Raw genomic sequence first — 14,711 nt, forward strand, 5'->3', positions numbered from 1 at the left:
CTGACCTCTTCGCTGCACAATTCCTGCCGCCACACCAGGCGGAATCAGGGCCCGCTGCTGCTGTTGCTGGGACGGGGGAGGTGCACCACCCCCTGAACAACGCCCCCATCACAGAGACTGAGCTCCGCAGTGCCCTCCGCAGCTGCAAGCGTAAGTCGGCGCCAGGAGCGGACGGCCTCACCTACCAGATGATGCGCAATCTGGATGAGGTGGGGTTCGGCCGACTCCTGGCCGCCTACAACGTCATATGGGACACGGGCCAACTGCCACCTGAGTGGCTGCTGGCCATCTTGCGGCCCATACCAAAGCCAGGCAAGGGCCTTGTGGCAGTCACGGCGTACCGGCCTGTGGCCCTCACATCCTGCGGCTGCAAGCTGCTCGAACGGGTGGCACTGCGGAGGATGGAGGCCATCGCTGCGGAGGAAGAGGCCATCCCCGAGCAGCTGACGGGCTTCCGGAGGCACCGAGCAGCCACCGACTCCATCGCCGACGTCGTGGCGGCCCTTGAACACGCCAGGGCCACCAAGCAGGTGGCGGCCCTGGTGCTGCTGGACGTGAAGGGCGCCTTCGACAACCTGCAGCGTCATGCCATCTCCCTGGCCATGGAGGAGGCTGGCATTGCGGGCAAGCTGCGGGCCTTCGTCGAGGCGTTCCTGACGGGCCGCACAGCGCAGGTGCAGGTGGGAGACGCCCTGTCGGCTCCCCGGCCGGTGAACGTGGGCACCCCACAGGGCTCCGTCATCAGCCCCTTCCTCTTCAACCTGGTGATGGCAGCCCTGCCAGGCTGCCTGCCCAGAGGAGGGGGCCACCGAGTGTACATTTCGGTGTACGCCGACGACATCGCCCTGTGGGTGCTGGGGCCGAAGGGTCAGGGCCGAGCCATTGTACAGCAACTGCAGGCGGCCATGGAGGCAGTTCGTGCCAAGCTGGCAGGCGTCGGCCTACAGCTGTCGGCGACAAAGACCGACGCCATGCTGGTGCATCCGGATGCCGCCGCCCGTGGATGGACCCGGCGCCTGACCATCGATGGCGAGGAGCTCCAGTGGAGGACCAGGGTGCGGTACCTGGGGCTCACCCTGGACCACCGACTGAACTTCCGGCAGGCGGCCAAGGAGCTCCGAGCCAGGGCGCAGCTGGCCACCACAGCAGTGCGCAAGATGGTGGCCCGGGACAGCGGCTGCTCGCAGCGGACGGCCCTCCGGCTGTACAGTGCCTCGGCGGTGGGTCTCCTTATGTACGCGCTCCCACTGGTGACCCTGCGGAAACCCACCTGGCGGCAGCTGGAGGGAGACCACCGCAAGGGGGTCCGCGCTTGCCTCGGCCTGCCCCAGAGCTCACCGTGCGAGAAGACGCTGGCCGAGGCGGGGGCGTGGACCCTAGAGATGACAGCTGACTTGCGGGCACTTGGCCAGATTGACCGGCTGAGACGCGCCGAGGGGGGCGGTCCGCTGCTGCGGCGGCTGAAGAGCCACCACCACTCGCGCATGGGGCGCATGCTGATGCTCTACGAGGAGGTGGTGGGCCCCGTGGACGCGGGACCTCGTGGCCCCGCTCCAGCTCTGGCAGCTGACGTGCGGCTGGACCTTCCGGGGCTGCACAGCAAGCGGCGGACACCCCACTGCGGGCAACTGCAGCTGGCCCGGGGTGTCGTCTGGGGCGACCTAGACGGCCACGCCCTAGTATACACAGATGGCTCGGTGCGGGAGCAGCAGGGGTCAGCCGCAGCGGCCGCCGTGCTGGGAGAGGCCACCCGACAGGCGCGGCTGTCCTATGCCTCTTCCTCGGCCACGGCTGAGCTGGTGGGGGTCGGACTGGGCCTGGACCTGCTGCTGGAAATGGAGCCCTTGCCCGAGCGCTGCGCCCTGCTGTGCGACTCCCGAGTGGCCCTGGTGCGTCTTCAGGACGGAGACTCGCACTCCCTGTTGGTGCGTGGCATCCGGGAGAAGGCGGCACAGCTGGCGGACCGGGGTCCCCGCCCACATTGGTCTGGATGGCAACGAGCGGGCGGACGAGCTGGCCGTCGGGGCACACGCGCTGCCTCCGTCGGACATGGTGGCTCAGGCGGCAGCGGACGACGCCCGCCTGCTCATCCAGCGACACATCCGGACCAAGCATCCGGACCCGCGGCTGCGTGTCGGAGAAGCCTACCGCCTGTGCGGGCCTCACGCCTGCCTCGACGACTGCGCTCGGCCATCCTGCGCCTCCGAGTGGGGGACGTGTGGACGGCGGAGCGGAAGCACCGTCTGGGGCGGGCGACCAGCCCCTCCTGCACCCACTGCCGAGCGCCCGTGCAGTCCCTGCCGCACGTGCTATACGAGTGCCCCAAGTTTGCGGCAGGGCGGGCAGAGCTGCTGGTCGTGCTTCACGGAGCGCGACCACTTGAGGACCTGCTTTGGCCCCCGGGCAGTGCTAGGGAGCGAGACAAAGTGCTCGAGGCCCTGGGTACATACCTGCGGGCCTCGGGGCTGCACAGCGCACTCCACTACAACTCTGCCTAGCTGCCCAGATTGTGGAGGAGTGCTGCTGCTGAAGCAGCTTCTGTACTTGTGTGTGTGCGTGTGTGACCCCTTTTACAAGTGTGCTGTGTCCTTTGTAGATTCATGTGTTGTCTATATCTGTAGTGTTTCTCTGTAATGTTAATTTTCCCAGTGTGCAACCCTTTTTTTTTCTCTCTTCTGTGTTTTGTATTTACCCTTATTCCCCTTTTTCCTTTTTTTTTCTCTTTTGTGTTTTATATTTACCCTTGCGCGAGTTACATGCATTGTAATGTCAACCTTCTCCCCCTATCCTCCTATTCCTATGTATTCTTTTCTCCCTTTCCTCCCCCTCCCCCCCTACACCAGCAGGCGTTCCGGTGTCCGCCCCCTAGGCGAGACAAACTACGCCTGTTGGTGGCTTTTCCTTTTCCCAAGTACAATAAATACATACATACATATAATCGCTATAATCGCGTAAATGCAGATAATTGGTCGAACAGAATTTCGAAAACACAAAATAAGGAAAATAGAAAATGAACTGACCAAATCTAACATTTGCATATTATACATCTCCTTAAAAAAACGCAAGCTCAACTATAAAGCGCGGAGAGAACGTTGGAAATACTAATATAAAAGAACAGCGAAAACGAGAAAACTGTGCAACGCCCTGCATTTCCACAAAAATGCATAATTGGCGAAGTAAAGGCCCTCAATCGCTATAGTGGTGTGCGTTTATATCACTGGCGAAAAGAAACGAAAGAAAAATTAAAGGCAATAAAAAAAACCCAACATTTTTGTCTACTCATAGCCAAGTCTGAGTTTTAAAGAACTCACATTCTAGACAAGCGCCGTAAGAATGCTACAATGTAGTAGATAATTCCCGGAATTTCTGCAGATTTTTTTTTTCAGGTACCCACATTAGATTGATACCTACAGAGCATTAAAACAAGCTTTGAAGACAAAAATTCGTATTCTACGCGGCTCTGTCGACGGACGCACGTTCGCTCGGAACCTGGCCATATACAGCTTCGCTGTAAGAGAAGCAAGGTACCAACCAAGGGGTGTGGAAAAATTCATGTTCAGCGAATGCGACTCTCTACATAAAAGAACGGGAGCTTCGAAGAAAGCGGACAATGCGGTTCATGCTTGGACCGCGTACTGTCACGCCATCACGGCGACTGTCGGGAGTGCTTCGTCGAGGGTTTTATCGCGCTCTTCTCGCAAGCTGCGCACTGCGCTTGAGCCGCCGGAAACTCAAGAATGGAGATGAATCTGGCCCGTGGGCCCAACTGAAGCGCCTTGGAACTGCCCTGCTTTACTTTTCCCGGTTTAACAGAGCGTGCGCGCGACTTCACGCGGCTCGAAAACTGCGACACGCTTTCCGCCACAGGATATGGCGGCGAGGAGACACGCTCTGTGGGTCGCCGCGGCTTCGCAAACTTGCCGTGCGCAGGCGCAACCCTCGTCAAGTGTGACCGAAAATGGGTTCACTTTTGTTTAGCATCGAGTTGTTTGTATGTCCGCAACAGGGAAACAGTTCCCAGTTTTGAGGAATCCGAGCCAGCCATATTACTCGGGGCCGCGTAGTGGTATATGTCAAGCTTTTGACGCCCTAAAATCTCTTCGTGTGATTGTCGCACTGTTTATACCAGTTATTCAGTTATTGCCCTTTCAGTAATGGGGCGGCACTGTTTATCGCCAAAGTGCTCGTGCCCTAGGTCGCATCGCTGACCGCAGCGAATGTCTATTTCCTTCATTGTAGGTATTGTATCCCTAAGCACCACAGGTAATTCTACCCCTCGACACAAATACAGCCCAACTACTAACCGTGGCAGAGCGAGAGTCCCATGATATTGTCGTCAACTGTTATCAGCTACGGGACTGTGACAAAGTATACACCACGCCGCAGTCACCACGCTTATGATTTGACACGTCTGGCTAAACATCGGACACACAGAAGAATCCACATCTAAGACCGTTCCGAAGCGCGGTATGTGAATGCATACGCCGAAGGCTGCGTTTAAATTGTCCCTTGTCCACAAAATCACCAAGGCAGCGGACGAGTATCGCATACTCACTCGCCCTTGATGTGTGGTTTCCTCAGTTGGCCGAAGGCGTAGTCGGTGGACCACTTGCGCAGGCGCATGATGTTCTCGAAGTAGGTGTCCGGCCGCAGGACCACCTTGGCGTAGTGCTCTTCCACGAGGGTGTCGTTGAGCAGCTCGTCGGGGTAGCCGATGTATGGCCGGATGGACTGCGCCTTGGCGCGCGCCCGCTGCCGCGTCTGCTCGTCCATCCAGTCGATGCCGTCCAGGATGGTGAGGAACTCGCGCACGATGAACTGCACCATGTCCAGCGCGCTGCCCTTGGCGTCCTCCTGGAAGAAGTGGCGCACGTACAGCGACGACAGCGCGATGCCCAGCGAGCCCGTGAGCGAGCCCATGCACTGCTCCCAGCGCGCCGTCTCGCGCGTCTTTCCCGTGAGCACGCCGTTGAACTCCTGCAGCCGCTCGCGCCACGCTTTGCCCAGGCTCGCGTACGACTGCAGCACGACGCGCCACACCATGTAGTTGGCCAGCGTGCGCGCGGGCGTGGTCTCCAGGAGGTGCTCGAAGCGCTGCACGAACTCCGGCACCACCACGTTGATCGGCTCGTCCGACGCCACCTTGTCCGTCAGCAGCGAGTTGAAGTAGCGATCCCAGTCGATCTGAAAGCGGGGCGGGAGAATCCGCGTTATTGCAATCCACCGCATGCATAACAAATCGATCTCGGGCGAGTCTAACTTACCTTCGGCGCCAGTTTCTTGAGTTCGCTGAGGGGCATCTTGTTGTAGAGCTTGCTGATGTTGCGACGCTCCTCACGCGGTGTCGAGTACTGAAACCGAAGACCCCGATCATCGCACACATGGCAAGTTCACTGACCACGTCTTTTACGCGACGCACACCGACCGTTGTGCACAGTACTATCAAACAAAACAGGTAAATCTAGGCAACATGAAAACAAGTGTTTTTTCTAAGTGAGAGACGTGCCAGGGAAATCAGAGAACGTTTCAATCTTTACGAATCTGAATAAGCCCTTACCATACTTTTCATCGCAATAATTTAAGAAACTTGAGTACCGCAAGTTTGAAAGGGAAAAGTTACGAACAAAAAAAAACATTGATACTTAAACCAACACTGTTTTCATTGACATTGGAGCGCTCTCTAGAAAGCGACAAGCCATGCTGAGCTTTTCCGTACCTACACAGCAGAAACTCTTCGAAAAAAAACCGGATTCAAAATTTAAACAAAGGTTCATTCAGAAGCTTTTCTCTGGTGCACGCAATTTTCTAAACCTGTAGTGACTACGCAAGTACGTTACATTAGTTATCGCCCCTAGAAGTAATCCTCTTATTGCCAAGATGTCTGCACCGTTCGGTAACGTCCATTCGTAATACTGCTTACCTACACTGTGCAACCTGGCCATGCGAACTAATGGTCTCGTTACGTAGCTTAACGTGCTGAGTACGCTTAAGGTTTGAAGTGGTGGTTAAAAAGCTCACTTCAAAACTCGGCTTTGCGGCGTGAACAGAAATGGGGCTGGGAGAAAACGCTGGGCTGTCGCCCAGTCACCGCAGTATATCATACGTGCGAGTGCCCAAAGACCGTGGTTAGTTCGACCAGGTTGCGTATTCACAATTACTGCGCGCGTAATGCTACCATGCACCACTGACTTCGCAGGGCACGGCAATTTCGTCCGCTTGTTAAGATCCAATATGAAGAGACGCTCAACAGCGGCAGAATTTCCTTACGTTAGCGAGCGTGATTTCGAACTGCAGGGCGTCCATGAGCTCCGTGCGAGCAGCCTCCTTGTCCGGCGCCCCGAGCAGGTGGGCGGCCTCGACCATGAGGCGCAGGTAGGCCTCGACGGCGGTGTCGTTGAGGCCGCGCATCAGGTACGTGCGGTCGGGCAGCCCCAGCGACGTCTGGTCCAGGTCGATGATGTAGCGCGTATTGTTGCGGAAGTCCGGGATGACGGACAGGTCGAGCAGGATGTCGTGGCTGTAGCCGAAGTTGCGGTACTGGATGAGGGCGTCCAGCCAGTGGAAGCGGGACGCGTCCCACGAGGCGCCCTCGACCACGGGCCAGCCGCCCAGGACCGTCAGCACGGCCTTGAGGGGCCCCTCACCCAGTGAGTCGATGCGCGTGGTGTTGAGGCACGACTGGTACATGTTCTTCATCTTGTGTACGAAGAGGGGTTCGGAGGCCGGCCGGATGGGCTCCTCGACCAGGGTGCGCAACTTGGCGTCCAGCTGGTCCTGGATGAGCGAGAACTGCGACAGCGACGACTTGTCGTCCGGGATCGTGTGTCGCTGAACCCAGCCCCCGCACGCGAACTCGTAGAAGTTCACGCACGGGTCCACGCTCTGGTTCATGTTCTGAAGCAGCGTGGCGGCCGCCTGCACGCAGCCGGGCGACAGGCACAGCTTGGCGTCCTCGCCGCCCATGAGCCGGTCGGCCTGCGACGGCAGCGCCACGCCCGGACGCCCTGCAAGACCGTCTCTGTCACTGGAGGCCACCGGTTCCCGCCTCCCGTTTCTCCAGCAGTGCCAAAACTCCCCTCAGACGGAAGGTGACGCAGTAATGCATCGCAAAAAATTACATTACGGGCGCTGCTAGCTACCTTTCGATAAGAATGAGGCTCAACTGCCTATGCCTAACGTCTTATCCCGGTCATGCAATTGGCTACGCAAGCCCTGTTTAGGCCTTATTCTTAAATTTATCCACTCATGCCAGCAGAATGGCCGGCGTCTGAGTGATAATCCCGCACGCAAGCTTCATTCTTATTTAGAAGGCGTTAACCATACACTGTCTGGATAGATAACTGAAGAGGCCCACATGTCCATAGGACCCTTCAAAGCGCTCAACCATGCATTGGGAGCAGATTCATTGAGAATTCTATAAATGCTCAACCACAGCAGACAATCTGGCCCGTACACAGCTCTCGAATATGTACTTTTTTTTTAGATTAAAACTAATCTTTCGGAATAAAACAAGCTGACGTTGTCAGTTTATTTCACTTTGAACCAAACCACTGACAAGCCGGGAGGCTCTTCGCGGTGTGGAATTAGCAGTGTCATCCAAATCATACCGGTGCTGGCGAAACTTACTAGCATGCTAGCGAGAAAACTCTAAACCGCCACAAATTTAACCCCAAAACAAAACAAAGCCCGCAGCGAAGTTAAAAAACAATACCCGCAGCCGCTCTAAACTCTAAAAGCACCTAGCGGCGTTACACTGGAGAATAATATTCAGCGGTGTTCAAGTGGAGGCCAATGTTTTCACAGTCAACAAAAAATGCTTATGGCTGTCCTTGGATTTCGGCTTTCATTTGGCCTAAGGCGCCGAGAAAGCACCGAATATTGGTCAACGAGCATGGGAGCTATAATAATGTAGCGGGATCTTCTCGAGGGGTAAATATATAACGCAATATTGATTGCACTGTCTTACACGTTCGCACACCTTTACCAAATATGTTCGTTCGCAGCTCATCTGCTTCTCAAAGGCTAGGTATTTGAGTCTTCAGCACCCCACAGCGGTGGATGGATCGGTTTTATTGCGGCATGCTTGAAGATATATGCCGTCACTCATGGGACGTTGGTGCGCTCAAGAAACGGCTCTCGTGTTTGCGGACGTGCCTTGCATCCTTGTGCCGCTTCGTCAACAACAACGTGTCGCAACAGTGTTGCGTCCGTCTTCGACAGTAGAATTCGTTTCCTCCCGGAGACGGTATACGTACTACGGGCCGTTGTGAAACTGACGAAAACAACAACTTCGATCATAACGTCAGACAATTCTGACTTGTACTCAGTCAAATGTGTTTCTTCAAGATCTCCCTACCTTTTAGATTACGCATAGATGCGTTGAGCCTATGTAGAGCCACGATCAAAAATTTACAGACCAAAAAAATGGCAATTTTAGGTTATTTCTCTTCCTATAGCAGCCCGACAAACTGTCGAATTCATGCGAGATGTCGTATATATAAGTATTGAATTAATTAAAACCACCGCACATAGTACTCCGGGCTGCCGTGCGGCAGAGAAATAACTCAAAATTGCTGCTTTTGTGGTCCGTAAACTTCTGCTCTTGTATGTATGTATATTTGCATTTATTGGCGCAAGGGTAACTAAACTTCTGCTCTTGGTTGTACGTGGCAGCAATAGTCGCAACAGGCAATAGTGATTGAATCAGTATTGGAACAATTCATGTAGTCATTTGACACTCAGTTCCCGCATTACCGGGCACAGGTGCATTGAAAGAAAGAGTTCGAACGTTGTTTTCAACGATACACTTGTCATACAGGCTATGCAAAATACAAATTTAGGCAAAATTTCTCTTTCCAGCAAGGGCATAAAGATTCCCGAAATTGGCTGTTTCTCATTTATCAAATTCCAAGAGCTTCGAGCGAAAATAAATAAACAGTGGAAGTGCCCGCTCTCGTGCTTCATCGCCAGACCCACGCAGATAAGCGGCAGATCCTCAAAATGCAGCGGGGCGGTCTCTTTTTAGGGGCGAAGCACTTTAGGACCTCGCTTTGTCTGGGGCTTGGCGTCCGTGTACACAGTGTTGCGCATGCGCGAGGAGCATTGGATTGGATTGGATTGGATTGAAATGGATTGGATTGGATTGGAGTGGATTAGATTGGATTGGATTGGAATTGTATATACTGTACACACGCGTTGTCACTCATTTACATGCGCGAGTGGGCAATGCCACGGGTGATTTACGGTAAGAACGATCCCCAGCGCTTCGCCCACTCGTCATGATTCACTTCGTGGAGATGCGTGAATTTTTGGACTGACTAATGTTCATAAGTTCAATGCGTAGCGTCCCCGCTCCTTGCTGCGTCATGTGTGCGCCCATATCGCGCTCCACCTGATTGTCTGTATGGACCACGGCGTCTCAAGCAGCGCTGAGGGACTAGAGACAGGAGGAAATAAGGGTTCAGCAAGATTTGTTGACGGGCTAGTTGGTCTGATACTTGAAAAGCCATGAGGATTTCTCGGAACGACGACACAAAGAGGAGACAACAGGACGAGCGCAACTAACAACTAATTTATTCAAGGGCTTACGCCCCCAAATATAAGACAAATTGGCGTATCCGCCGAACATATATATGCAAAACGCCAAGAAAGAACATGTTCATCGTCAATCAACCCTACAAGCAAGACTAACAATTCAGACTCTCTTTTATATAAAGCCAAAGATGTGTCACTCACGCAATTGTGCGCATTATTTATCAAGAAGGCTTCCATTATCTCACGCGCTACATCGCTGCTGCCCCCGGCCAAGAATCTTAATCTCGTTCAGTCGTGGCCTGCACCCACTTTTTTCGCAATTTCTGCAATGCTCCGTCAAGTTATTTCTAGTTACGAAATTCCACTGACATGTGGAAAGGCCTATAATGTCCGAAGTGGGCGCTGCGTGAACTATCGCGCAGGGGAGCATGAGCGCACATTGGGAGATATAGATGCTAGAACTAACTTGACGGAGCATTGCAGAAATTGCGAAAAAAGTGGGTGCAGGCCGCGACTGAATGAGATTGAGATTCTTGGCCGGGGCAGCAGCGATGTCGCGCGTGAGATAATGGAAGCCTTCTTGATAAATAATGCGCACAATTGCGTGAGTGACACATCTTTGGCTTTATATAAAAGAGAGTCTGAATTGTTAAAGTCTTGCTTGTAGGGTTGATTGACGATGAACATGTTCTTTCTTGGCGTTTTGCATATATATGTTCGGCGCATACGCCAATTTGTCTTATATTTGGGGGCGTAAGCCCTTGAATAAATTAGTTGTTAGTTGCGCTCGTCCTGTTGTCTCCTCTTTGTGTCGTCGTTCCGCGCAATCCTCATGGCTTTTCATGAAATAAGGGCGACATGACGTCTCTTGTCTCTTTCCTCCTCGTTTTCTCTTGCAAGATGCTGCTTGAATCTCCATGAACCCTTACCAAATCACCTAGTTTAACGTTTTACTGTCAGCATGGATTGACCTGCGAGCAGAGCTAACTTTGCATTCGCACAGTCCACAGTAGGCTGTTTTGATGCTCGCGTATCAAGCCCCACCGGCCCCGCGCACTCCCGAATCTTGTCTGTATTTAGGTAACGAAAAGATCTGCACCCACAGAAAGGGCAGCAGTGTCGACCGTTTCGCCTAACAAAGCTTCCTACATCCGCATTTAATTGCCATTGATCTTGCTGTGCCACAAATATTTGAAACACCCGGGAGTATTCAAATAAAATTGACATGAGCTACAGCCTGATGAAACAAGTACTGCTCGGTACGCGCTAACTAGTTCAAATATATTTTATTATTTATAGTATCCTAATTACTTACATCCTTTCTAGCCTCCAACAATTTGTGCTCTATACATTTGGATAGTTTTCGCAAAAATACTTAAAACAAGATTATTTTTATCATGAGTGTAATTACCACTCAAACATTCCTCCATCCCCCTTAGCTGAGAATCAAACGCCATAGCTTCGATCGTAGGCCGGATTTCAGTGCCTGCAGAGTTTTAAATTATTCCGTTTCTTCTGCTACGGCCGTGGCTTGGGGTCTATAAACTCCGCGCCTTTTTACTCATCGCGGTATCTCGCCATCGCGGGCACGCCGTGCCCAAGCACCGAAGGTTAGAAGACCCGTGACGCTGCGGAGATTTCTCTTGTTATTATACTGCCCGCTTTCCCCACAGTCTTATTAACATGTAGGCCTCACTTCCTCGTGGTGTCTAGCGACCATCAGATAACCGGTCCTTCCTGGGGCGACGGGACGCAATTTCGGAACGTGTGCTCACTTCCTGCTCAGAGAAGCCTTTTCACAAACACCCAAACACGCAATGCGAGAATTGACCAACAAGAGAAAAGGCAACGGCGCCTTTCTGGCCGGCTTTGTCACGCGCCTTGTTATCGAACATTGAACGCCTCGGCAAGCCGTCACGCCTCTCACGCAACGTGTTTTGTACATAACACCACGAGATGCATGCTGCAAAACGCGACGCTCCGGGACAAACTACTGTCGTTTTAGCCAGGCAGAACCACGCTAATGGTATGTGGCGCACGTCGCTATAGGGAAGCACCTGACTGAGGCCAGCGGCACGACGGAATCTTGGTTGACCACAGCCGAACAAATAAAGAAGCCCGTTTTGCAGTTCTGTCTCGATTGCCGAGGCGTGTATGAGCCACGCAGTGTCATCTGCATTTTAAACCGTGTGTTAAACCACGCATTTTAAGCCCGTGCTGCTGTCTCTGTTCGTGATGATGACGGTACCTGGATGGTAATTTGCCGCGGTCCCCTGCGGCAAATTAACTTTTATTTCGCTTGGTTACTTCCGCTTCTTTCGCGTACATTGCACGTATTTCTTTCTATCGTTTTACGTCCTGGTAATGTAGGTTGAACGTCAAGTTCTTGCCGCGTAATATACGCACAGTTGAATGCGTCAAAACGCGCGAAGCCATCTTATTAGCACCTCTGTACAAGCACTTCTTACTGACGACATCGCGTTGCGGGAACGTTTCCTGCGGCGAAGCCGAACGGTACCCTCGTTAGACAGACTCGTAAGTCCTCATGACGACGCGGTCCGTTAATCACGTCGACCCGATGAGCAACTCGTAGCCCCAAACCGGGAACGGGCTCGTGCGGTCGGTGCAAGCCCCGGAAACACCGCTTGTCATGGCCATTTACCTCGTCCTCCGGGAAGAAGTCCCAGCAGCTGACCGTCCATGACTGCAGCGAAAACGCGCGAGCCGTCGTCAAGCGAGGGAACACTACACGGCGCTGCATATTCGCATAGAGGGCGAAACGAGTGTGTGGAGAACGACGCGTACCGCGCGCGTTTTTTTTTTCTCTCGTAATTAAACCGGTCTGGCAGCCTTACAGTGAGCATGAAGACAAAATGAAAATTTGTTTTATTGGAGAAATTTGGTGTTTTATAGTGGCCCCAGCACTCGTCCGGCAGCAAACGATGCCTTATTCACTGAGAAATTACACAATTTAAGCCAAGATTTTGATTCACCCGCCGAATCGTGTGCTTCGTGACGTCTGCGATGACGTATACAGGGCGGGTACCTAAGCGAACGTTAGCATGCTGACTACGGCAGCAGCGAACAGCGAAACGCCTAGTAAGCCGTGAGTCCTCCTAAATAGCGTTACGATACTGCTCGGGACCATGCACTGTCGGCACTCGCTTTGTTTTTGACCGGGTTTGTACCTGGATAATTTTCGTTAGGATTGATAGTAATCGTTTCGTGAGCCATTGGGTATGCTCGACAGACGGAGTCACAGAAGAAAGTCACAGAAGGCAATGTCGCGCATGCCAGTTGAGTTTAAGCTCAACGCGCCGGATAACTGTACAGCTATAACTGGCATAGTGCGACTGGTGCTTCTATGTTTACGTGTGCACTCGTAACTTCTATTGTTTACACCACCATTTTTACGGCAATAAAAAGAATACGCATTAAATTTAAGCAGAAATAGCCAGTTCATCAAGCTTATACTCCCTGCACAACTTGCGTTTGCTTTTGCCGGCCTCAGCCAAACGCACAGCTGTCCATAATACGTCATAAGTTCCAGGTCGGGAAATGACCTCGTGGGTCGCATGGCTATTCTCGCTTTAAAAGTTCGCTTTAAAAGTGGTGTCAGTGTTACTCTAACGAGTAACAAAACCAAACTTCCATTTTGTCGTCGTCGTCATCATCATCATCATCATAATAATAATAATAATCAGCATCGCCATCATCTCCAGCCTATCTACGCCCACTGCAGGGCAAAGGTCTCTCCCATTAATCTCCGATTATCGCGGTCCTGTGCTAACTGCGACCAATTTATCCCCGCAAACTTCTTGATCTCATCTGCCCATCTAACTTTCTGCCGCCCCCTGCCACGCTTGCCTTCTCTAGGGATCCACTCTGTTACCCTTACCCACGTCAATTTCTTCTTCTTTAATTCTACTGTTTTGTCCTTAACACGCGTTTGTTCCCTGACCCACTTCGCTCTCTTCTTGTCCTTTAATGTTGCACCTATCATCGTCCGTTCCATTTCTCGCTGAGTCGTCCTGAATTTCAGTTGAACCATCTTAGTGAGCCTCCCAGTTTCTGCCCCGTAGGTGAGCACCGGTAACATGCAGCTGCCATACACCTCCTTCTTCAGGGACATTTTGTCTTCATGGCCCCTTTAATGGATGTTACTTTCCTGACTGCTGCCAGACAGGTTTCGGAGATGAAAAGCGCGTGCGGAAACACGTCGTTCTCATCCCACGTGCGTCGTCCTTAAGTGCGAAAATCTTCCGAAACACCGTGCGAATTCGTCCTAAAGTGAACACACCGTGCGAATTCATCCTGAAGTGAACACACCCTGCGAATTCACAATAAAGGGAACAAACCGTGCGAATTCATCCTATAGAGTGAACACACCGTGCGAATATTCATCCTAAACTGAACAGACCGTGCGATTCCATCGTAAAGTGAACTCCGGAAGCGCATATCTTCGCGTGCACAGTGACATGCGCCCATGCGTGCATCCACGAGGCATTTCGTTTTGCGTATTCGAAGGCAACGACAGTTTCGGACTTGAACAGCGGGCTCGGAAGTGCCTCGAGAACGAAAACGCCCCTAGAATACGCATTACGCAAGTCGGGCAATTATGTACGTTCTCACTGAAACTTGAATCCCCTTCCTGGAGATCCAATGAGGCTGAACGTACGTCGATTTGTGTTGTGCATACGGCGCTTTTTTGGTGATTTTAATCGAGTTGTGGACTAGAGTTTGGTTGCCGACGTAAGAGTATTACGGATTCTTAAAGAAAATTTTGCGAATTTCGGCGTCGCTGGACTGTCCAACGAGACAACCAAGTTATTTTTCTACAGTATACATATCCCTTGGTTTTTATTTCCGCAAGACGTCACGCAATCCGCTTTTGTGAATTTGGAGCACTCATCATTAATTATTGTATTAACATAAGTTTGTTCATTTCTCATTTCTTCAGTCTTCTAACTTTTTAAGAGGCGTGCACACTGCCCACAGCCGACTGTTCACGTGGAACCGTCTATCGTCGGTTAATCGCTCCTAGAACTACGCCCAGACATCGAGTCCAAGAACCGAGACAAAAGTAAAAGAACCGAGGCAACGAGGCGAAGTAATTCTAGCGCATTTCAAATAATCCCTTGCTTTTTTCAGCTTAAATGGTACTAGCCGTCTAACTA

General features: G+C 52.3%; 1 protein-coding gene across 3 annotated transcripts in view; it reads right to left on the bottom strand.

The window, feature by feature from the left end:
- Nep2 (M13 family metallopeptidase neprilysin 2) overlaps nt 1-14,711 on the bottom strand; it is a 93,641-nt gene that overhangs the window by 17,320 nt on the left and 61,610 nt on the right. For all 3 annotated transcript variants that reach the window (XM_077675992.1, XM_077675991.1, XM_077675990.1), the window contains exons 3-5: nt 6,268-7,004; nt 5,265-5,351; nt 4,556-5,184 (exon numbers count right to left, since the gene is read on the bottom strand). In XM_077675992.1, coding sequence (XP_077532118.1) covers nt 4,556-5,184; nt 5,265-5,351; nt 6,268-7,004 — 1,453 coding nt within the window. The remainder of the gene's footprint in view (nt 1-4,555; nt 5,185-5,264; nt 5,352-6,267; nt 7,005-14,711) is intronic.

Source organism: Haemaphysalis longicornis, unplaced genomic scaffold (genome assembly GCF_048455015.1).
Source record: "Haemaphysalis longicornis isolate Haplotype H1 unplaced genomic scaffold, Haemaphysalis longicornis Haplotype H1 scaffold_7, whole genome shotgun sequence".
NCBI classification, from domain to species: Eukaryota; Metazoa; Arthropoda; class Arachnida; order Ixodida; family Ixodidae; genus Haemaphysalis; species Haemaphysalis longicornis.